The sequence below is a fragment of the Fringilla coelebs genome, assembly GCF_963513975.1.
Source record: "Fringilla coelebs genome assembly, chromosome: Z".
Classification (NCBI taxonomy): Eukaryota; Metazoa; Chordata; class Aves; order Passeriformes; family Fringillidae; genus Fringilla; species Fringilla coelebs.
The window spans coordinates 42,497,638-42,522,305 of NC_140031.1; the positions used below are offsets into that span (position 1 = coordinate 42,497,638).

The following is a 24,668-nucleotide window of genomic DNA, read 5'->3' on the forward strand; positions in this document are numbered from 1 at the left end:
GATATATGAATACTTAATAAATTCCCCTTGATATTACACACCAAATTCTTCCCCCAGGTTGCAAAACATATATATAACTTCACTAATTTGCTGGTTTCTTTGTGATGCAACTGAATCTAATTTTGCTGTGAGGTAAGACACTATTTTATCCTGCAAACAGCTTCTGCTTATGTGACAATTCACAGTACAAGCTCACCATTCTCCAATGTACATTGTTACTGCCTAGACTTTGAAGGGACCAACAATGGGTGGGCAACAATTCTGGAGAAAAACTGCAGACAGAATTGCAATTCTGCAGACAGAATCTGCTGCAGCTCTACTGCAGCACCTTGCAGTCAATTTACTACTCTTGACCAGCATCTAATGAGCACTTGTGTTTTGTGCTCAAATTGAAGGCTCTTCAAATACTACCATATTCCATCTTTGTAAAAAACACCATCTTCCACCATATTCACCTCATAATACTCAAAAAATGTTTCCATTTTTGACCTGTAATTCCAGCATAACTGACAATGCAGCTCTGATATTCTACCCACACTCTATGGTTTCAAATTGAGAAAAAAACATTAAAATATTCTGTACCTAGAGGTGATCATTGACACCTTGAGTATTTGTTTCCACAGACTTCAACTGACACTTAGCATTCACCAGCACTATGCACCATGGAAACAGGTCACTATATTTTCATTGGCATCATCAAATAAATAAAATAAATTTGCACAATCATATTAAAGCAAACCCTACTTGGGTAATTTTCAAGCATCTAGTAATGCATTTAGTGTTGGCATCTATGCTGAAAAATGAAGGAAATAAAGCAGGAAGATGACTGGAAAACAAAAATGCAAGAAATCAAAAACGTTAAAGAAACAAGAAAGCAACCTATTTAAAAGTTCTAATATTTTAAAATCCTTAAACATTTTAAAATTCTTATTCTCAAAACAGTAATCAAGGTTAAGCAGTTTTTAAAGTTGAGCAGGTAATGGATTTTAAATTTGTTTATTAAAAAATTTTAATAAGCAAATTTTAGTAAAACTATCATGCCAAGTTCTTTTGTCCATACGGAAGTCAGGAGATTCATTCTTGCAAATGCTGATTACTGTTTAGTAGTGATTCTTTGTATTTAGCCTGTCTTTGAAAATCTAAAGCTGGATTAAAAAAAAAGACCTATAGTATTTCACCAATAAAATATTCGATCAGAACTGTCATAGATAGGAATTTCATTATCACTGAGGATTCCTCACTATCAGCTGCTTTAAAGGCCACTTAAATACTCCCACATTTCAAGCCTAGAGGTTGCATACAAAGGTAAAGGAGTATTGTTGACTGTTTAGATCTGTAACTAAAGTGAATGTGAATTCACTATTGACACTAAGGCAAATCTTAACTGAGTACAAACATGATACCTAGAACTGAGGCTAGTTTATTAAAAAATATAATCCTGAACAAAGCTAAAACAAAATGAAACAAATCATCTTTGATCTTTCATCAATTACCTGTTGAGAACAGCCATTTCTTTCCCTCATTATGTGAAAGAATAGAAAAAGTCCAAACTACTAAGAATTATGAGTGGAATTCAAAGCCACCACTCAGGTTATCAGGAAGTACTGGTGTTCCATTACCTTTTTTATCCTCTCAGTCATCAGCCTAACTTGTACTTACTGTCTTGCCCATGTACTCTCCCAATACCTAATGTGACATTGGTGATCAACAACAGGCTTGCTCCAACCAAAATCCAATTTTAATAAGACCAAAGGTGAAAAATTATTTCCATTTCCTGTTCTGAGTGTCACAGAACAGGAATCAGAATTACAGTCACAGAACTACAGAATCCCAGAACATGCAAAGCTGGAAGCGGCCTCAAAAGATCATCGGGTCCAACCTTTTCTGAAAAGGGAAGGCTAGATGAAATTATCCAGCACCCTGTCCACCCACATCTTGAAAATCTCCCATAATCCATGAGGAGGTGGTTTTCCAGTAATTGACCATTCTCCTCACCATAAAAGATGAAACCTTTCCCCATGCAACTTGTATATATCAGGTTCCCTGTGACTCATCTTGAGAAACCAGGTCTACTGGGGGTTCATGTCGTCCATCTGTCAGACAAGAAGAAAAGCATCTTTCTTTGCTCATTAGCTTGCCAAGCTGGTGAAGAGCAGTGGCAGGGGAGGTTCAGGATGGATATCAGCAAGAATTTCTTCATGAAAAGGGTTGCCAAACATTGGAACAGACTGCTCAGGGAGGTGGTGAAGTCACCATCCCTGGGGCCATTCAAGAATTGACTGGACGTGGCTCTTAATGCCATGGTCTAGCTGACATGGTGGTGTTTGGTCAAAGGATGTACTTGAACTCAGAGGTCCTTTTACAACCTTAATGATTCTATCCTATTATACTGCCCATGTAATCTGTGGATGCCCCATCCGTGGCACTATTCAAGGCCAGGATGGATCGGGGCTGGAGCAACCTCGTTTAGTGGAAGGCACCCCTCCTCATGACAGCTGATTCTAAAATTATCTTCAAGGTCCCTTTCAACCCAACCCATTTCATGGTTCTACTGCCATTCTTTATGTGGCTTTTTGTGAAGAGAGCTTCTGCCATCTGTGTAGACACTGTGCAAGAACTGGAAAATTGTCCTCCAGTTTTTCTTTCTTCACAGGGCATGTTCTCCAGCCCTTTGGTCATCTTTATGGTCCTGCTTTGGACCTTCTCCAACCTGTCCTTGTTGTCCTTGAATTATAGATACCAGAACAGAAGCACAGTCTGACAAATGCTGATTAGAGTGACACAACCACTTATTTTTGGCCTACATAAAATGTAAGTTAAACAGTGGATTATGTATTTCCAATTCTACTTAAGCTGGTCCTTCAACTCCAATATTGACTAGTTTTTGCCAGTTCAGAATCCTCTGCTGGAAGATACGACTCCATCATACAAACAGCATACTGAGCTAAGTGGTAACACCTCTAATAGCAGAGAAAATCTTATCCATAAAATATGGTAGGCAAAATTGCAGCACTTTATTCTGTAACGGTGTCTCAAAGTTGGGGCATATGTCATCCGAACTCAAGTTTGTTGATACACCAGAAATTCTATTCTGAATCACAACAAAACTGTATCTGGTCCAGTGTCTAACTTTCAACAGCTGTTTTCAGCAAGTGTGTGCCACTTTAGAGACTGGACATGTATAAACTGTCCTTCCCTGATAGGTACTCTCCAGCAGATTTAGTAGCTTCTATGATTTCTACTACATATATTTTGCTATTACCTTAGTACATAATGGACAGGAAACTAAAATCTGGAAAATCTATCAACAGCAAGACAGAGTAAGCCTGTTACCTTATTACCATGAAAACTGCCAAAGAACATAAAAACACTATAAGAAATGTTATCCAGACATTTCCTTTTATTAGGACACTGAAACAGTTTAATGTACAAATGGCTTTGTGTTAGTTGTAAATATTTCCTCTGTTTAAGCAGCATTTACAGCTCTGTACATTTACATGTGCACTTCTCTAGTCATCTTAAGATGCAAGACACTTCTGTGGTAGCAACATCATAGATCAGTGAATGCCAACACTCCACAACCCTGTTTAAAATAATAAAGTCCAGATGGAGTGACAGAAAGGAGACAGTACACCATTCTGTGCATTGACTGGGTTCATATTTCAACAGTGAAAAAAAAATAAAATCAAAGTTATTCAGCCATACATCTCTTTCTTTCTTAATACCCTCCTTATGCATTTCACGTCCTCTCCGAGAATAATGATTACTATAATAAACAGAAAAGGCATCTGTAGTTTTTCCTATAAAAACCATGAAACTACACAAATAGCAATCAATTATTTTTAAATATTCAAGGAAAATAAATCTCTTTAAAATATGAACATATATATATATATATCATGTAGACATGTTTCTTCAAGCTAAAATATTTTGAAAGTATAAATTCTTTCCAGTCCATCCCAGTCCTCATATATTGTAAAAAATTTGTTTCATCAAGACAATTTCAGTAAATGACCAACATTTTACAGTTAAAATGCCCTCCTTCTCAACTGTCAGATATTAATAGTCAATTTTAAAAAATTAACAACATTTATTTTTCTGCACTATTTAAAATACTGGATTTATTATCCACTTAGCTGCAACTCTGTTCCAAGTATGTGGCAAAGTGAAATACATAAATTCATTGAAACAAAATTTATTTTCAAAAGATACTTTGATGTTTTGGATAAGGTCCTTATGTTTGATTCTTCTCACAGTATCCTACTTAATCAGTTTACACTGCACTCCAGTCTCATGCCCACATCTGAAGAAATGGATGGAAAAATACCAATTCATCCAAATGTAACTACAAAGCAACTAACACAGATTTGTTAATATATTTATCAGCCAAGAGCACTGGACAGTTAAGCACGTTAACAGGCTTCTGATTTTTCAAATGTCAGAAGTTTAATAAGAATCACCTGCTGTCTCCCTAACCCAAATCAACATTTTTCCCCAGAGCCATCCATTTCTTCATCTGCTTGCCATGAGAGAGACATTTATCAAAAAAGTCAAAATGAAGAGGAGCCAGATATGCTTAAACTGATCAGGGATTTCCCTCTCCACCAGTAACATCTCATGAGTGTCTTAATTTCTTACAGAGACTATGCATATAACCTCTCAGTAAAATACATATTACAAGAGCACTTCAGCTGCTATCAACCAAGGTATTAACTTTACTGTGATCTAAATGCTTCTCTCCTATATACTGGTAAACAATAAAAAACGACAAAGGCAGTTTTACCAACGTTTTAATGGTGGGTATGTGTTTGTCAAATGACTTAGATCATGGCATCTCTTAGCAACATTTTTAAACTTTTATTTCATCAGAACTACTTAGTCACAGATTTGAAATTGCTAGAAATTTCACTCTGCTTCTACCTTAGTTGCCATCACTTCATTTAAAAGCAAAAATACCCAACAAACCAAGAACAAAAATAACAATACAAATCCATGTATCTAAAAATTATTGCTAGCTCACAAAGCACAACAAAAATTCCACCCCATCTGCAGACAACCTAAAATAAAATGAGAGAATTAAATACAGATTCTACAACCTAGGATTTCAATGCCAATGGTTATTTGCTTACCTTCCCAGGCTTATCTTAACTCCAAAACCATTTAATATGCTGCACTGGAATCAAAGTACCTAATTTGTTCCAAATTTATACATCAAAGGCTTGACTTCACTCGAATTTGCAGTTTTCAATTATCCAGCCAAAAATGGCTCAAAAGCTCAAAGTAGAGCCATAACATTTAATTTCCATTTCTCACAGTCTCTGAGGGTCTTCAAGATGACTACTCTGCACTTCAGTTCCAGTTTTTTTCTCTAAGTTGTTTGCTTCCACTGGTTTTTACTCACAGTTAACAGAGAAAACATAAATGCCAATGAAATAGGGATTCTCTTTCACACTGAGATTTGTTTCACTACATTGCACAGATAATGATTTGACTATTTCAAATGTCAAGCAAAAATCATAGAAGTGCCCCAACACAACTTTAGGTGTTCTATCTGAATGTACACAGATGAAACCATTGAAAGGCAGCATAGAAACAGTCCCTTTGAACTGGAGGAAGCATAGACTATGCTTACCTAACACATAGACTATTTAACAATATATGGTCGACCATGCTACAAAATCCAATTGTGTAAGTAAAAATCTGAATCAAACATGATTAACTTTATATTTAACAATGATGTTTCTCAAAAATAGTCCTGTAATTCTTGTAGTAGCCAAAAAGGCACATAAGTACAAAACAACTCAACACATATTAGGCCGAATACAAAAATTTCAGACAGGCATTCTTAAAGCAAAATTGTGAAATAAAAAGCTGTATTTTGTTTTATAAAAAGATACGTACTTCCTTACCAGTTTCCTGATTGAAGTAAAGTGTCCATATATGTAATGTCCATCTGTGCTTACTTAAAATCCTGACAACACAATCTTTAAAAATTACTTTCAAGTTACTTGGGAATTTTATGTGCACAGATTGACTTGTGTTTCAGTAGTATTTGTACCATCTAAACTCTTAGTAGTTATTTGTAAGTCTTCCCTTCTAAGGTATAGATGTTTACAGAAAATTAAGCACACATCATTTTTGTGCTTAAAAGTAGTTTGACTAAGCTAGTATTTAGTTGCTGTTTCAAAGCCTTGGTTCATTTTCTATGTTGCTTATTACTCCTCTTCAAGACTGGTACAAAGCTTATCTGAACATACTATACTGAAATTACACCAGTTTCACAATGCAGAGGTTTGAATTTAGATATTTTAAAGATAATAGTATGAAAAACCTCACCCATAATATCAAACATGCATATAATTACATATGGAATGCAAAAATTAAATAGCATTTGATATGGATTTACTCTCTGGCCAGGCTTTCTTAAAACCTGGCTGACAAAAATGGTTAAGAGAAAGATATATAAACAAAAAGAATTGAAGGTCATCCCTCCTATAATTCAGTAATAAATGACATAATATAGCACAAAATTATATCTTAAAGTGTTATCCTTTTGGTAATATTAGGAACAGTGTACTTTCATTCGGAAGGTGGGAGGGATAATTGAAATTTATTTGAAGTTCCCACATTCTGAGAAAATGGAAAGAAAACAACACATTTTACATGGTTTGGGGTGAAACTGAATGTTTATACACATTTTAGAGAATGTTTAAGGGTTTGAGGAAATTAATTTTAAACTTTTTATACTAACTTATGAAAGACTCATGAATTCAATAGTGATATCCCATTTTAATTAATGTGAGTAAATGGTAGAGTTTGAACTGCAACAACACTGTGTCATTCACTAACTCCAAAATTCAGCATTCTTCCCTGCACTGCATTTGTATCACTCTAGAACAATTTTGTTAGTCAGCTTTCAATGCCATCAGTGGAAGAATCTGGAAGTCACTGTACAGTGTAAAACACTTATCCTGATAATGTGGGGAAAGAGAAATCCAAAAACGGCAGTCTAATTCAACACAGACTGTGCAGCTTCTTTAAGAAGTGATGCAGCTTTGTCCAGTTCTTGTTCTGTTTGTTCCACTGTTATCACTACTCGAATACTAGAAAAAGAAAACCAGAACACAGAGAGTAAACTTTACTCCTAGCCTTCCGGTTAGAATTGTATTGTATTAATTTCAACACTTTAAGATCACTATGTAGGGAAATTATTACTAATTCAAATCCAACCAGGAACAAGATATATGACTAAACAGATGTGATCGGACTACTTTTTGCCTTTGCTCTACCACCCCACCAAACACACTGCAGAAATCTGTTATCTTTTTTACCTACAGAGTAAGAGTAATTTTCCTCATGGAAATGGGCCTAACAGGCTACATGCTGATCCCCAAGATACAGGTAGTTTTGATACAGTTATTTCATGGTACTAGCATCCTGTAACAGTCACTGAAAATATACCTCAAAACTGGAGCCTCTCCCATTTTTCCAAGAACCAACTATTCGGTCCACTCTACTGAACAGAACTCCATCGTTGTATGGAAAAGAGATGGCCATAGCCAAAAAGAATCAAGTAACAAGATGACTTTCTGCTAACCTGGGTGGAGGAAGACATTTTTCTTCTTTCTCCAAATAGCGAGCCTGTGTTAACGCAATACCACTATTCATGCACTACAAATAAAAAAATACAGCAAGTCAACCTGGAAATTTCTGATAGCATATCTTTTTGATCACCAAATACATATAACTAACTTCTATTAATCTGATGTCAAGATAAATGCAAGTTATTTCCCAAATGGAGGTTGTGAAGGTTGTGCAAAATCATCTCCTAATTTCAATACAGCTTTTACACATAAAACAGTTTAGGATACAGTGCCTTTAATTTTAAACTCCATGTAATCAGGCAAACATACCAGATTTATCAGGCATTTAAATCCTATTTAAGCATATTTTCAAGGATCTATTTTCAACTTTAGAATTTCTTTTTGTAGAGTAGTCTTGTTTACCTGCCATCTGATATATAAAGATATATCCACCCTTCCTTCTTCATGTGGGACAAAAAATTACCAACGTGTATTGAAGAAGGGAAAAATAGTATATATAGAATATGAGAATGTTCACACATAAAAAAAGAAAATTCATGGACTCAAAGAAGAAAAAATTGACCTTAAATGGTTAAAATGCATCTCCAGAACACTCTTCTTATTAACATAAAAGTTGTCTAAGCAACAGTTTTATATGCAGATTTGAGCATTAAAATAGATAACAGGAAATAACTATTTCCTGAAGTAAATAGTCTAATACATATTTTTTAATCCAGAGATACAGACCTAACTATAGGCAGCAAGAAATGGTTAGAAGGCAATCTTTAATAGAGCCATATGATCAGCACAGAAACTAAGTTTCTTGCAGCATTTCTGCAAGACCTTTCAACAAGTTACCCAACAAGCCTCCCTACCCTTTCTTCATTATTAACATTCAAAGGCAATGATATATTTTAATTACTATGGTGACACTTACATAATCCACAACTCTTTTGAGTAACTTCACATCATTTTCTCGAGATCCACTGCTCTTCTCCAACTGTAAGTGCAATGCTGGAGAAAAAGATTCTCCCACTACTTTTAAACCAGAAATCCTAAAAGAAATAAAAAGCCTTTGATGTACACCGTACCTGAAGACATTTTCAAATTGTAGATAATTGTTTTTCCTTTCTAGGTGCTGATGAAAGATGGATATTTCACTTTACTTATACTAATGCAGACAAAACACGTGCATTTCAGCTTGCATTACATAAAGATATCCAAGTTATCAAGCAAATGTTTTTCTAAGGAGTTTCAGTAAGTTTGTATAAGAATAGTTACTCATCCTTTTGCAAAAAGGACTAATAACTCAGAAATTCTTAAGGAGTCCTTATGAAGATGTAAGAGAAATGTCTGTTAGGCCTGTAATTTGCTGATAAAAACCCAGCTAGCTGGGTCAAGTCACCTTTCTATCACTTAAGACATAACAAAGAACAAATGTTCTGCTGGGGGTTTTGCAAGATTTGTCAAAATTTATGACTTTAAATTCTTTCCTGTAGAAACTCTTTACAGCATCATCTGTCAGTCAGAAGGTTCTCTAAACTTAGTTATAGGACTACAATTGATCCCTCATCTGTACATAGGAACAGTTGTTAACTGGGTTTCTAGAATTTGACTGAATGACCGACATTTAATTGTCATTGTCCTGACACATCACACACACTTAGGATTGAGTTATTCCCATCCAAAAATCTGTATTTAATATCCAAGCAAGACCTCTGGTCCCCAAAATTAACAGGTCACATAAATGCATATCAACTACCAGGTGTAATTTTGATTTCTGGACTTTGATAAGCTTGCATAATACACATTTTTAAAAGATCAGGCTCATTTTATAGTAGTATCATTCCAAAGAAACTAATATAATCAATCATGCATTAGAGATTAGCGTGAGTGCTTTTAAAAGTTATTAATTTCTGTAATATGAAACACAGAATTGTTGGTATAGCCATCTTTAAAAACATCATAGTATTATGAAATTTTAAACCTTATTTTTCAGATAAATTCTAGCCATTTTCTCTGTGCCTCCAGAACAACGGGTGCTTTATTTCATTTTAACATTCAAGTCAAATATGTAAGAACAGTATTGTATTCAAGGTGATTGAAAGGTGCATTGAGTTGTCTGAAAGAGTATCTGCTAAGCTTCATCCCAAATGCTTTTATTTGTTTATTTTCAAAATGCTTATCAATACTTTGTGTCATGGAGAACTATCACACTCTCCTAACGATTTTAATGTGTAAGAAATTGCAACATTCCTCAATAGCCTTAAGGTATAATCTCATTTCAAAACTTGTAAAGCATTTTAAAAACTTGGACTCTTTTTAGTAGCACAACAGGGAGAGTTGGGAAAGAACAATTTTTCTACTTTAATACATACACAATTGAGTGTGCATATCTCAGTCTAAGAATCTGTAAAACCAGAAACAGATTTGGGCAAGAAGAGTTTCTTTAAAGTTCACATTATAAAGGCATAGTCAAATAAAAGCCAAAAAGCCCCAAACCCCACACTTACCCCTGTAAAGCTTTGTGAATCCGTTCACATTTAGCCCGGAGAGTCTGAAAAAGGTCTGTTAACAAAAAAAAAGCAACAACAACAACAACAAAAAAAAAAAAAAAAAAAAAAAAAAAAAATCACAAAAAAACCCAAAACAAAACAGAAAAAAAAAGCTTAGATTTCCTGTTTCTACTTTACTTTTCTCTAAGATTTCAAATATAGCATTTCGAATCAAACAAAGGTATGTATATCCATTGAACTTAATAAGTCTCTTTACTACTCTTCTTAATGTTCTGGATTCCTATTTCTGCCAGGAAATGACAAGCTTTTAAGTCTGACAAATGCACTATTTCTCTTTATCTCATTACTCCAGTTGCATATGGAGCTGCTGCTGTTCATGACCATATGGAAGGGATGACATAAACACTTAGTAATGGGACTGAAATGGCAGGTCCAATTTATAAATATCCATAAATATCTATAGCCATGTAGACTCTGCTCGCTGAGCCTTTTCCCAATTCACTGCCAGTCTTAAAGGGAAAACTGACTCCTAGATTTGCAAACTGTGGCTCTTTTCCTTGGTGAAGGCTAACCCTCCACTACACCTAACAGGCCTTCAACTTACTCTTAGTTTTTTCTTGATTCTATTTCACTTCAGACAACTGATCATGGGCTACCCAGTTATTTTCATTTATTTGTCAAAAATTAAATAGTTTATCTCTGGAGATGCCCTTCAATCTGTTGATGCAAATGAAGGTTAAAACCAAATTCACACAATTTGGCCAATTTTGTATGCCTCTCTCCAATTCCTTAAAACTACACCAAAACCCAAAAAACGTCTTTCCCAGTAGGTGTTCCAGTGGCTGGGATTTGGCACTGCTGTGGTCTGGCCTCAACTCCTGGTCAGCAAAAAGATTTTTCAAGGCCAGGCTGGATGGAGCTCCTGGTCTAGGGAGTCAAGGGTGTTGAACTAGATGATCTTTAAGGGCTTTTCTAGTTGACTCCCAGAGCAGAATCTTCTGTCTGCCAACTTTATAGAAATACCTTGTATCTGGTCCTGCAACTCAAAGGCAGTTTGCACCCTGATGATTCCTGAGATTCCTGCTTGAATGCTTAACTAGAGAAGGGAAAAAACCCTAATTATACAGTGCAAATGGAAAGGAGAGAGTTGCTCTGTCCTGAGGAAATATATTATAATTTGTTTCTATTTAAGTTTCTCTTCCTTCATTTGTGCTGAAGGAATATGTTTTTAAGGAAGAGGCAAAGAGACTTATCACTGATCTAAACAGTGGAATGAAAATGTCTTATTTGCTTTTTAAAAACCATCTGTGTCCCTCTTAGCCTCAAATAATTTGCTTATTTTCAGCTAGAAGACAGAAGAGGATGGAAACACTGAAGAAGAGAAGCAGAGTGGGAAATAACATTAAGAAAAAACATGCGGGTAAAGTTAATTAGCAAAACATCAGAGGACATCAGAGTAAAAAGGTAAGACATCAAAGTAGGGAGAAGGACAAGTTAGTTTGGGGTGAAGAAAGACTGAAGCATAACATTTTCCTGAATTAAGTACCTGGCTTATCCTCCATAATATTCAGAGCCTCAATAGCAGCAGCAGCTAACAAAGGAGGTAGGGAGGCAGAAAAGCAATAGCCTTGACCAGACAATCGCTATGGGAGAAAAGGAAAAAAAAAATTTATAATAATGCAGACAATGTTTTAAAAGTTAATTCACGTGCATATTAAAAACCTCTCCTCCACACCTACAGGTACATGTAAAGGTATAAAACTAAGTCCCCAATTTATCTACAATATTTCACAGGAACCAGTTTCTGTGTAGAATCAAATAGAGCATAATCATCTATATCATACTTGCAAATGGATATTAATAATGACCTCTCACATATAAGTAACTAATAGTGCCAGACTATTTATAAAGAGATCTGTCTTACCTGGTGGTCAATAATAAAGGATCTTCCACAGCAAAATCCACCAATAGAAGCCAGTGAATTTTCCATGTTTGCACTAATAAGATCTATATCATCAATCTGTCAGTTAAATTAACAAATTATTAAAAGATGCTTTTGATTACATCAAGACTTTAAGTTAATTTATTAAAGATACATCTTGTTTCATATTACCATGAATATTAGAGAAGATCTACCAAACCATGACATAATAAAATGAAAGTACAACTGAAATAATAATTTTAATCAATACAGAGAGGACATTTGAGAAATTGAGATTTATGCATCTGTAAATAAATAGCATATGAGCTCTCTCTTCCAGGCATTGCAATGCGAAGAACACAAACAGAAAATGCAGTCAGTGTGTCAGTGTCCTTTAAGAGTATAAGTAGCCCCACTGTAGTCATTAGGAGGTAGAATGTGATAAAAATTATGCATAAATCTAATTAAAATAGTCTGAATATTAGAGACCTGATTATTTCATGTGCTAGTTGCAAATATTTTCTTTTGCCAGGCTTCAGAAGATTTTGTCTGCAAATGAATTTAATTTAAAAGCCAATTAATTGGAAAGGATTTAACATTGCTAATTAGCTGCTATCAGCTAATCAGATAGCAGTTGGCATGTTTCACAGTAACACTGTTTCCTTTTCTAAATTAAGTTCTCTTTTCCAAGTTTGGTATTAAGCGAAAACAACAGGACATAGGGGAAGACAGAATGAATTTTCTGAATTTGTTTTTTCACTTCCCAACTGAATACAGACACTGAATGAATGTAAAAGATGCTCCACACAAACACTGGCAAACAAAAAGCATCTCTCCCTTCCCCCCAGCCCAGGGGACTGTGGTAGTAAGCAGCAGCAAGAATACCATTTTGGATTTCCAAAGTACTCCTCAGCTGCATAAACACCATGAAAAGTAGACCCTTGGAAAAATAGTTTGGCTGAATCTGCTGATAAAGTACTATAGTAACACCTTTCAAAGAACCATATGAAGCTTTATCTTATTTTTCCCCACTGGAGTAAAAGACAACAGAGCAAAAGAGGATAGCTATATACTGCAAAGATTTTTCTTATTTACACCAAGATCTCAAATATTTCTGTGCCAGAGTGACACTTTTAAGTGTAAGTAGCTGGAAAAAACAGCATTCATTATCTCATGGAGTGTCCAAAAAAAAGATAGAATTATGCATTGTAAAAATTCTTTTGTTATCTTCGTCACTAAAGATAAATAAAACTATTTCAAGTAAGCACGTGAAAGACTGACAAGACCTGAAAGCTCTAGGACTGCTAAAAAAAAATACATTTATATATATATATATATATATATATATTTTAAAACCCCTTATATTAAAATATTTACTGTACACTGCAAAAGCATCTGTTAACGGCACAGATATTAGGAAAAAATTGCACAACTTGCTTCTGTACAAATCTTTCATTCACAACAAAAAAGTACATACATTTATTCCAAAGTGCTCGGTAATTCCTCTTCCATTTGCTCCAAGGACTCCAAAGGAAAGGCTCTCCTCCAAAAATATCCTAACTTTGTATTTATACTTCAGTTTTATCTAAAACAAAGGAAATTTTATAAAATAGAAGTCAGAATATGGTGACAATATGCATGGGGGAGATAAAAGAAAGACAAGGACAGCATTCTGAATACTGCATAAAAGTCAGTTCTAGAGTTCTGTTCTGTCACTATGACATTTTAAAAGCCTTCAAAATTATTCCACCATGTAATACTAAAACAAATTTCATAAATGTTCATATATTAAAAATCCTCTTTTTAATAGGTTCTCAAGTACTTTCAAGACAATGCATTTTTACACCATTTCTTCCATCATCTACAAGAATAGAGCCTGCATAAAAAGCCACTTTATGCTGAATAGCAAATTTTTTTTTTGAAGTCTATTTCTGACAATTCCATGAAGGTTTCTTTAATTTATTTTTTTTTTTAAGAAATAACCTAATTTAACTGTCTAGTATCATACAGCATAGCTGAAAACACATTATTTACATTATTTTTAAGTCTCAATAGCTTCAATATCCTAAGCAGAAGTTTCAAAACAAGGTTAAGGTTTGGAATCACCATTTCATGAACATGTGAGAAAGCATGAAGGTAAACAAAAGAAAATCATGCAGAACTTTTCTGTGTAGGCAACACTACTATTTCATTAGCCACATGCTTTCTAACCACATGGTTCAAAAGGCAAACTAAAACCACTTACCAACTCTGGAAGAGGGCAAATGTCTCCTGTGTTCATATACAATCCTTCCACTACAATAAACCTTCGAGTTACACGGGCTTTGCGAGGATTCTTCAGGGAAAGATATGGTTTTAGTTTATATTAATTGTTACTAAACAAAGCTCTAAATACTTTTTTTATAGAGAAGATTTTTCTGAAGGGAATGGCCACTTTTTCAAAAAAGCTGTTACTTAAATTTAAACTTAGTATTTGTCATCTGTAACAGAAGTTGAAATTACTCAGTTGGACTACTTTTGTCTTTTATTTCATTTATTGTGTAATAATTTCAAAGCTTTTGATTTCTACACATGATTTAGGAGGACTTGTTTTGCAACAAATCATAACCAATCCATTTGAACTTTATGAATAAAATTCATCCAATGTAATTACAGAACAAATACTACAAATCTTGGTCCCTATTACACTCATCATTATTTTAAGCATTTGGAAGACTTTTCGACAAGTGTTTTGAGCACCATTCACAATGCAGCACAAACCTCTTACAAGTAGTGCCTTTGTAAAACACAATGCAAAAGTATTCATAACACTCATGTTACAAAGTCCTTGTCTGATCTCTGGATACAATACAGACCATTGAAATATCTCTCACTTGTTTCTGCTAAATTTCAATTGTTATAATTTTAGTTTTGCTGTTTTAAAATGCCATTCCTCTGTTATTTACTTTGAACCTTATTGGTATTTTCTGATCAAGGATATTTAGTCACACTTCTTTCATTTTTCAGTTCTTGTAAAAAGATTCAGAAACATCTATTTAACTTTTCTATGTGGTAGGTACCAAACTAGTCACAATAGGCTCTACAGGCTTTACCAGCTCTAATGATATGACCTACCCTTTTCTAGTCAGTATCCCTTAGTTATACACACATGGTCTGTATTAAGCTCATGCCTACCAATTATATGTTCACATTCAGCTAATTACAGTAAGAAACTTTAACCATGTAGCTAACTCAAAGCACTCTGCTTTAAGAAACCAAATGTGTTACACAAATTAATCTGAAAACCACATCTAAAAACTCATGTAAAGATTATATGACAAAATGTATTTTCCATGAAGGTACATTAACTAATATGTTATCTATAAATCTGCTATTAATCAGATCCGTTACTGATTTACACTGATGTTGTTTATTGACAGTTTATCTACTTTACTTTTTCTAGGTCTTATCATAAAATCAGCATCCTTTCAATTGTCTGTAACTTGCCAGCATTCTGCAAACAAACCATACAATCATGATAGCTACTCAATTAATTATTTTAAAACACATTTAATCAAGTTATCTGTACATTCTGATCCTGATCTTAGTAACTGCTTTTGGACATCCTTTTGCATTACCATCAGAATGAGAAGCAAGCCATCAAACTGATTCAAATTTTTCACGAGAGAACATCTTTAGAGTTGAATGCATGATAGGGGAAGACTGAGGAAAAAATCAACCATATTGATTCTATAAAGGACTAGCCATTTTGTGCTGATTTTACAGTGTGGCATTCAAAATGACAGTTAACTTGCATGACGTATTAGGTAAATACAGTTACATAAATTTCTCAGAGATAAAAAAAAAACTCTTCAATAGTTTTTAAAGAAAAGAAAAACATTATCTCACGTTAGTCATCTGCCTGTAAAGATATTCCCATGCTACTAATGCCTGGGAGCTCAGTTCTAACAGTTAAGAAGAAAAATGCAAATAAATAAATACTTTTCTTAAGAAAATTATCTTAGTTAAATAAGCAACATTAACTGCTCAATAGAGACTTATGAAAACCAAGTAACTGCCTTTAAGCACTGCACCCATTCAATTACACGACTCAGTAAAAAAATGTGGGGGAGGTGGCACAAAAGAATACAAATATTTCTTCAAAGAAATGGTACCTTTTGATCTTCACTCTCTTGCTCTTTCAACAGTTGTTCAAGGTCAGCCATATCATTATGCTTAAATAACTTGATGTTACTACGAGATGCTTGTAATCCCTTCTGAATAGCAAAGCAGGCAGCTTCATCTCTGTAAATACAGCAAACCCTTCTAAGTTTGTTACACACAGTACAATTATTCAAAGAAAGCCGCTTGTCTTTCTTTTGAGCAGATATTTGTACTTAGGTGTATACAAAACCAGAAGCTTTAAAGCACTGTATATTTTATTGACATTTTGAAAACTCATTTCAAAGCTTCTCAATTTTATATGAACTACAGACACTAAAAGCAAGTCAGCAGGTTTTTGGTTTTGTTTTATTTTAATCTACTCTCATCCTTTTGTTTGTATGTGACAGCAGTTTGAGCACTGCATTCTATGGACCATGTAGAGTACCCCAGTAATCATCCTAGAAACCTCTCACTTCTTTCTCTGTGTCTTAGAAATAAAGCACAAAGATGTGCCTTAACATTTACTGTAGTCCTCCAAAGAATCAAAACGTCCATTTTAATATCCTTTGAGAAATAATATCTTCATATCCAAAGAACTAACCCCCATTTTTAAGTGCTGGAACAGCAAATTTCCAACTATGCTGGGGTATGCAATTTCACAGCTGCTTAGGTGAATTAATCTTGTATAAGTGGCAGCTAAACTAAACCTGTACATGCCAAATGCAGTAATTTCAACTGCTTTCAAATACAGTTAGATCTTTTGTCAATGAGAAGCTGAAACAGTATCAGATAATAAATCCCAGGTACAGTGACATCCTTGAGTAGTGTGTGCACAATCCTGGGCATTTGTCTCAAAAACACTGATCCAGAAGATAATGAAAAACAATCAAAAACATTATTAAATTATGAAAGAAGTTCTGTAAAGAGGTCAAATAGGCTGCAAGCCTTGCACTTAGAAAAGAGAGCACCAAAGACAGGTTTTGGCAGACAAATACAAAAGTACCATTGTGTTTTAATTTAACCACAGCAGGCAGTTGAGCCCCACATTGACACTCCCTACTTCCAGGGCAAAAATGCATGGGGAAAATCCCTGTCTAAAAACCAACGCATCAATAGAAATTACGAGGTATTATATTTGAAACAGGTATTTCTTCATATTTTTCATAAAATGCTCAAGTTAACCATTTGCATGTCATAGAAACACTGAGGACATTAAAGATCTAAGTTACTGAAAAAATCAGAAGACAAGAAAAATCCATCAGTTCTTATTAAATCCAAACCCTCTTTTTTGCACAGTAAATTGAGTATTGTTACATTGTTCCTCCCAGCTATTAAATCTTCCCCAGATAAATCATGACTAGCTGTTCTTAGGTACCAGATACTAGACCTGCCAAATCATTTATTTACTTCTGCATGGGTATTTTTCAGTTATTTTAATATGCAACAATATTTATCCAACTACTCCATTGCAAATAGACATGAGCGGAACAAGTCTCCTTTCTGGAAGAAAGGTGAAAAGCCAGCAGTAGACAGGAGAAAAGCAAGTGTAACTGTATCATTTGAGAAAAAAATTAATTATTAGAATTACGTTAGTATTTGAATGCACAAGTTATTTTGCTTTTTTTGCAGCTGAGTCCCCACATCTAAGCTTTCACAATGAATGCAGTAACTCATTTGTAATATTTGGCACAGAAAAAAATATTTGAACTTTGTACTACAAAATGTACAACTTGATCAAAACCAGTAATATTTTAAAATGTTCAACAATATGTTTAGCAATCATTAAAATAAGAAGAAAGCAATTAGAAAACAATACTTACACAAACACAATGTCCCCTCTCTTTGAATATGCAGGGATAGCACTGGCAATTGTTGCAAATCCATATGAGTATATAATGGCTTCCTCTGTCCTCATGAATTTTGCTAGCCGTTCTTCTAATTCTAAGTGCACATCTATTTGAGAGAAAAATCAAAAATCTATTAGATAGCTAGCTTGTTTTCATATTAAAAAAATCTGTCATTACTTTTAGAAATCACCTAATTGAAGCAAACAGAACAGTTATATGTAGGAATAGTATTAAAACAAGTAACTTCCCAAAACCCAGTTGCAACCAATCCAGCTTCACTTTAACTGAGAAGTAACCTGTTATTAATCACAAGTTTTGGCAGATCTGAAAATGTTTATGCACCATGTTTCTCTAATGTTCTTACGCCAAAGTTGTTAAAATCTACTTGTGATTAGACCACAAATGATGCAGCGTTCTTGGACTGCGACTAGAAAGCACAGTTACTGCAGTCAGAAAACAAATTATGTCATTTATAGCAATTAATGAGGTCCTGTTGGCAGACCATCAGTCCTTCCAAGCTGATGCTTCCCCTACATAAACATAGCTATCATTATAACAGAACACTGCTCTTGTCAGACTACAAGTCATAAATAATTTCCTGAACACACTCTAGCCCATCGAAAAGGTCACACCTTAAAGCCAGAGATTATTTGCTCTTAAGATATATTGACACAATCAAACATACAGCATGTCCCAAACCAATTTGGTCAAAGTGACCCATATCAAAAATCAAAATACAAAAATTGCAATACCACATGTGATTGGATTGTTGCTGCAGAAAGGTAACCACAACATGAAGTATTCTGCCTAAGCAAAATATTTTCATTGCCTAACACTCTTGCCACTATCTGCTTCTGCTAGCAATAGACAGATAATTATGCCTTTGGTCAACTGGAAATAAATAAGATCAAAATGCAAATAGAGATCATTATTGTGTGATTTGAAAGACCACCAGTGGCCAAGTGCTACCTTTTTGCAATTACTGGAAGTTCATTGAAACTAAAATCAAATAAAGCAACATCAGTTTTATGTACAGATTCTCCCAATAGTCTGTGGGGCATGGTTATGCGTGTTGCTCTTTCTGACCAGACACCAACAGAAAGGGTGCAAAAGGAAGGTTATTGTATAAATCCCAATTTTGCCATAGTAAACATATCTAGCATAATCCTTCCCCTAAAGGACACAGCCATATGATGTTTTTATTAATTAAAGGAAAGGGTATTTATTCAAACAACAGCCTCCCAATCACAGGAAGAACAATTTTATCCATAGCACGCAAAATATAAATCCTCGACAATCCTTTCCTGATGTTTACCTGGGCATTAAAAAATAGACCAGAAAGAAATTGGTTTTCTCACTGCTTTTAAATGAAAACAAACAGTTAATCATTCATTATTTCAAGCTTTTCAGTTGCACCCTATTATTTTGATCCAACTGCACTAGATATACCACATGTTCAAGGATATCTGGAATAGCCTTTACTCTCCAAAGACTTCAGAAGGGAGGATACTGACTGGAATTCTCATCTGCTTTCTGATTGAGATTGCAAATAGTTCATTTCCAGAATATTTGTGTCTTTTTCTTGTGTCATTGCTACATGGACTTCAGAATCAATAACCAATCTTCAATCAGGCTTCCAAACAGGTGGGATGATGTTTGGTTTATTGAAAGAAAAGCCCAACAAAAATCAGCAATAACAAAATTTTAAAAAACAGACTGGCCACACAGCATTTAAAACATGCAATATAAACAACATTCAGATCAAAGTGTTTATTTTTGAAGCCTCATCAGTAGAGAATAAAAAATTAGGGAAATACGAGAACTGAACTACTATTTTTGAGTGGTCAGCTATTGATGCCAAATGAAGAAAAATGTTTTGAGTGACCACTTACACAATTTAAGTGAAAAAGAAGACAAGACCACCACTGTTCAAAATCAGAACTTGCATCCTTCTCACTAAGCCTTTTTCAGGAACAACCACCATTACACTAAGCAAGGTCTAGGTAAAAAACTAGGCAAAACAAGGCAAAACAAGTACTGTCAGGAAGGGCAGCTAACGAATATATTCAGGTTTGTGCTACCAAAAAAAGTTTTGCAAGCCTAAGTAAATTTTGCCAAGGGCAAGAACATGTAAGTTCAAAATTACATGCACTTGGCCTATCATTACATAAGGGTATGAATGCTTTGTTTAATCGTGAGGTTGAAAAGTGCTAAGACAATAGTAAGGTTTCATTGTAATAAAATCCAAATACTATCTGAGTCTCCTTTATTGCAATGATTTGCTTTAGTCTGGTTACTCCACTTTGATTAGCCTAGCTTAAATGAAACTGCAAACACTGCCTGAAGTACATTTGTACAGAGAAAGACAACACTGAAACAGCTTTCTGTGCAATTATGAAACATTAATAAAGCTAATATTGTTAGTAACTGTTATGAAATGCCTGTTTAACGCCTCGTGTATGCTCACATGGAAGTCAAAAAGAAAAGAATGAGAATTATGGAGATTATACCCACAAATGTATGTGTAAACATACAAATATTTCATGCTTATTACAGGATAAAGGCACAGATACATATTTCAGAGATACAAGACAAAATAAAAAATGTCTCACAAGGGACTCACCAAATCTATTCATTACCTTCAAAGTGGCATAGATATGAAGAGCCAAATCTCCATTCAAAATAAATTATACCATAGTATCTATGTTTCAAATAGAGATTTCTAATATTGATAAGAAATATCAGCTCCTAATGGGGGTAAATCTGAGCAATAACAACAAACAACCATCACTTAAATTCCACATAGGAATGTAAGAGGAAACTGTACAGTCTTGCACACGACCCATTTACCAAAGTCCCAGTACATGAAGAATTGTATTAAATGTTTAAGGCACACAATGATGCAAAAAGTGTTTCTTCTCATAGACTCATAATCCTGCCATACTCCAATGTTTAAAGTTAGGTGAAAAAACAGGAAGAAAATTTCAGATTCAACAAGCACAGCAAGAGTCAGTGTACCATTCAAAATGAAGCCTCCATTATTTTATGTGTAAAAGATGATACCTCAAATGGGAGAGTATAATATCACTTCTTCTCTACTGATGTCAAGTAGCAATGCCATAGATTAGATTCCTTGCTTTGTGAAATGGAGCGCTTACTGAAAAAATTCAGGAGCCAATGAATAGCAAAAGCTATAGTTTATATCTTAGGATTAGCCCTCCAAAGAAGGCAGGAAACAACCTGAAGAATCTCTCATTTACCAGAAAAAAAAAAATCAAATTTCACCTGTCTGTTTCAAACAATTACTAGAAACAAACCAAGTAAAAGACTTCATAAAATTTAAAATTAGCTTGCATTCAAAAGGTGATTATTATTCCACAAGGTTTTTTGAGCACTTCACTGTTTTGGAGGGAGGGAAAAAGCCTATATGAATTCTAACAGACCACTGCTGATCATTGAGGGAATCTAGTTTCCTATAAGCTCTCTCTGTAATAATCAGTGGGCCACCAGTACATTAATTAGAAACAAATTATGGTTCTAAGCTAATGAACTAATTTTTAGATTGAGATGAAAATTTAACCCTGTTCTGATAGACAGGCTTATATCAAATCAAATTAGGTATAGCAATTAGTTGATCACTTATGGAACTAACCAAGAAAAGCCCAAGCTTGTCTTGAATTCAAATCAAGGCTACAGGAAGCTCACTACATGAAATAATTTGAGTATAGACCCCCTCTGAATTCCATCATCTCTGGGGAGAGACTGGAAAGTTCACAAAATGCATTGATGGTTTTAGCCTGTAACTGTGCAGCAAATAATGTATAACTCTTTGGTTTACATACAATATTTCCAAATATAAATGCCTGTGAAGAACTATGTCCAGAACCCAATATTTAAGAACTTACTACTTCTTAAAAAGAATGAAAAAAAACCCTTTCCTTATTAACACCTGTGCTGGTAATAAAATATCTCAATTACAACATTAAAGTTATCAGTAGTGGAAAACTTCATCCTGGCTACAGCATTAGTAGGGACAGAAGTGGTCACATTAGTTATCACAGAAATCAGACTGCCCCCTTGTGGTGTCCGTAGAAACTTTAATTCACACTTAGATTTACACTCCCAGTCACCGTGAATTATTACATTCTAATAGGTTTACTTTCTCTTTCTACTATGGTTACCAGAACTAGAACAGATTATAAACCTTGCAATTCTTTTCGAAGACCAGCATTAGAAAGAGTAAGAAAAGAGATAAAATAATAAGAAACAAAGCCAGAGAGAATAAACACTGCCAATCCTCAACAACTACAGTAAAGTGTGTGTTAGAGGATAATTGTTCTTCAGAGAAACAGAAATAACTTTTTGCTTATATATTGGACAATTTTGGCTGGCTTAGCAAACTAGTCTGAACATCTTTAAAGGCAGATCAAAGAAAGTTACTCACCAAAAGTGCCATAGAATCCTCTGGGTCCACAAGTGCCAACACCGTATTTCTTCAGAGAAGCCTGGGCTGCATTCTTTAATAGGAAAGAATTACATTAAATATTTCTACATTAGTTTTCCTATACATTTCACACTGAAAATTTTACACCAATGTACACAGATGACTTTTATTATCATATAAGATGACCTGCTTCACAGGAAGTATAATAATGTACTGAATTCTATAACTAATTTCACCTCAAAACTACTTTAGACAACTGTTTAACCACCACTCATTTTATTCTAATATTTAAGGACATTAAATACTAATCTAACTTGATAATCAACTAGGTGTGCAGTAAGTACACTGGATTAAACTTCAGTAAAAACAAAATTTGACTAGCACAACATTATGAGATTTATAATCTTACTTCCTGCTTTAGCAGTATGTTATTGATGAAGTTCAAGCTTTCAGTATTCTTTATCCAGAGATAATATACAAAGTAAAAGAATAATAGTCACACAAATAGAATAACTGGAAGAACTCACCTTAACTTTTTCATTATTCAAAAGTCCAAGGAAGTTAAATGATGCAAAGTTTATACATTCCTTGCCATTAACAGTGATTATATGGGTGGGAGGACTGAAAAAAAATTACAGACCTATTGTTAGGAATAAAGAGTTGTCATTTTCATAAACAGTTAATACAGGAGTTCTTTTTTTCAACAATAGAAGGCACACAAGTTTTTCAAGATACCCTCTTTCTACTACTTCTGTTGCAGCTGCCAAACAGTATTTAAGTTCAATGTCAAGACACAGATATACTCAACAAAACCTATATTCCTGTAATTTAATACAGAAACTGTAAATAGTTTATTGAGATATTTAATGATTCCTTGTTGAAAACTCAATTCATAGAAAGACGACCCCTGAAGAGATACATAAACTTGTCTTCTAAAAGCAAAGTGGTATCTATTTTCAAGAAGTACTAAAGACGAAAAGGATACCTCATTGCTCTTACTTCCAAATGAAAAATGAATTCTAAAGCAATGCTTTTGTCATAAAGCAACCCCAGAATACCTATCTTCTACTGATATAGCTAGTGAAATATAGGTAGTGGCGGTAAGCAGATTAAACTATTGTATTAGCTATCATCTCAAGTTTCCAATTCAGTTTGATCTGTAATAGTCTGAGTAATTTGTGTAATCAGGAAACAGAGAAAGTCTGAAAACACACACTACTAGCAAATGAACAAGAGTATTAATATACATGAAGCAAAGGGCAAAAATTCTCTGCCCTAAAAAAATTGTGATTTCAGTAAACAAAAACAAACAAACAAAAAAATTGGAATAAGTAAAATATTATCCCTTTAAATACAAGTATCATATCTGTATACTGCGTTCCATAAGCAAACCTGTTTTGGCAACTATACACATCAATACAGTAAGTTCAAAAATTTTCATTAATCACTTGGAGTGTTAAGAAGTCTCAAATCTAAGCGAAAAACAAAACCCTATGTCTGCCCACTTCTATATCTGCTGTCAAATATTACAGATGACATTCTATGCTATTCCTCAGACACAGCAATTTCCACAAGCTTTTCCCATGTGGAAAACTAGCACTGGGAAATTTTCTTTATCAAAATTAAACAGGGCTGCTCAAATGTCAAATGCCTGTGCACAGCTGTTCCAAATCTGGTGGCTGACAAAATTTCAATGGGTACATTAGGTTTGCAGAGCAAATAACTTTAAAGTCCAAGCTATTCACAGCAAGTTAAGAAAAACTATGAACTGCCTGAACTTAGCTTAAAAAATTCCATGATTTTGTGTTATATCTGTTCACTTGAAAAAACTCAGCACATGTTGCTTCAATTAAACAATTGCAAAAGTTTACTAAACAGCTTTGCAAAGCCTTCTACTAACACAGCTCATCTTTTGCATGCTCATCTTTTGAATGCTGAACCTGTCCTGCAAAGGAGCTGTCCTGCATTACAGCGGTGCATCTTCTGCACAGTAGTAGCACTATACAAATGTGCAGCAAACTGTCTTGGGGAACTGACTGCCACTAAAAATATACCTGGATCTGTCCCTCTGTCTACATCATCAATGAGCTGTACCAAAGTCTGGATGCCCTAATAAGTGAAATAATTACTTAATTTCACAGACCTCTACATATATATACATTTTGTCACTAACATGAGATTCAGTATATTCCCAGCACACTATCAAATCTGGTA

The 24,668-nt window shown here is 34.4% G+C and overlaps 1 protein-coding gene across 1 annotated transcript in view; it reads right to left on the reverse strand.

Annotated features, from left to right (window-relative positions):
* Positions 1 to 3,358: 3,358 nt before the first annotated feature.
* Positions 3,359 to 24,668, reverse strand: part of SPTLC1 (serine palmitoyltransferase long chain base subunit 1) — a 35,629-nt gene continuing 14,319 nt past the window's right edge. The window contains exons 4-15 of the mRNA XM_084224559.1: positions 22,982 to 23,075; positions 22,455 to 22,527; positions 17,984 to 18,116; positions 16,175 to 16,304; positions 14,266 to 14,355; positions 13,498 to 13,605; positions 12,024 to 12,119; positions 11,646 to 11,742; positions 10,097 to 10,151; positions 8,521 to 8,638; positions 7,598 to 7,671; positions 3,359 to 7,103 (exon numbers count right to left, since the gene is read on the reverse strand). Of these exons, the coding sequence (XP_084080685.1) occupies positions 7,010 to 7,103; positions 7,598 to 7,671; positions 8,521 to 8,638; positions 10,097 to 10,151; positions 11,646 to 11,742; positions 12,024 to 12,119; positions 13,498 to 13,605; positions 14,266 to 14,355; positions 16,175 to 16,304; positions 17,984 to 18,116; positions 22,455 to 22,527; positions 22,982 to 23,075 (1,162 nt within the window). The 3' untranslated portion in view covers positions 3,359 to 7,009. The remainder of the gene's footprint in view (positions 7,104 to 7,597; positions 7,672 to 8,520; positions 8,639 to 10,096; positions 10,152 to 11,645; positions 11,743 to 12,023; positions 12,120 to 13,497; positions 13,606 to 14,265; positions 14,356 to 16,174; positions 16,305 to 17,983; positions 18,117 to 22,454; positions 22,528 to 22,981; positions 23,076 to 24,668) is intronic.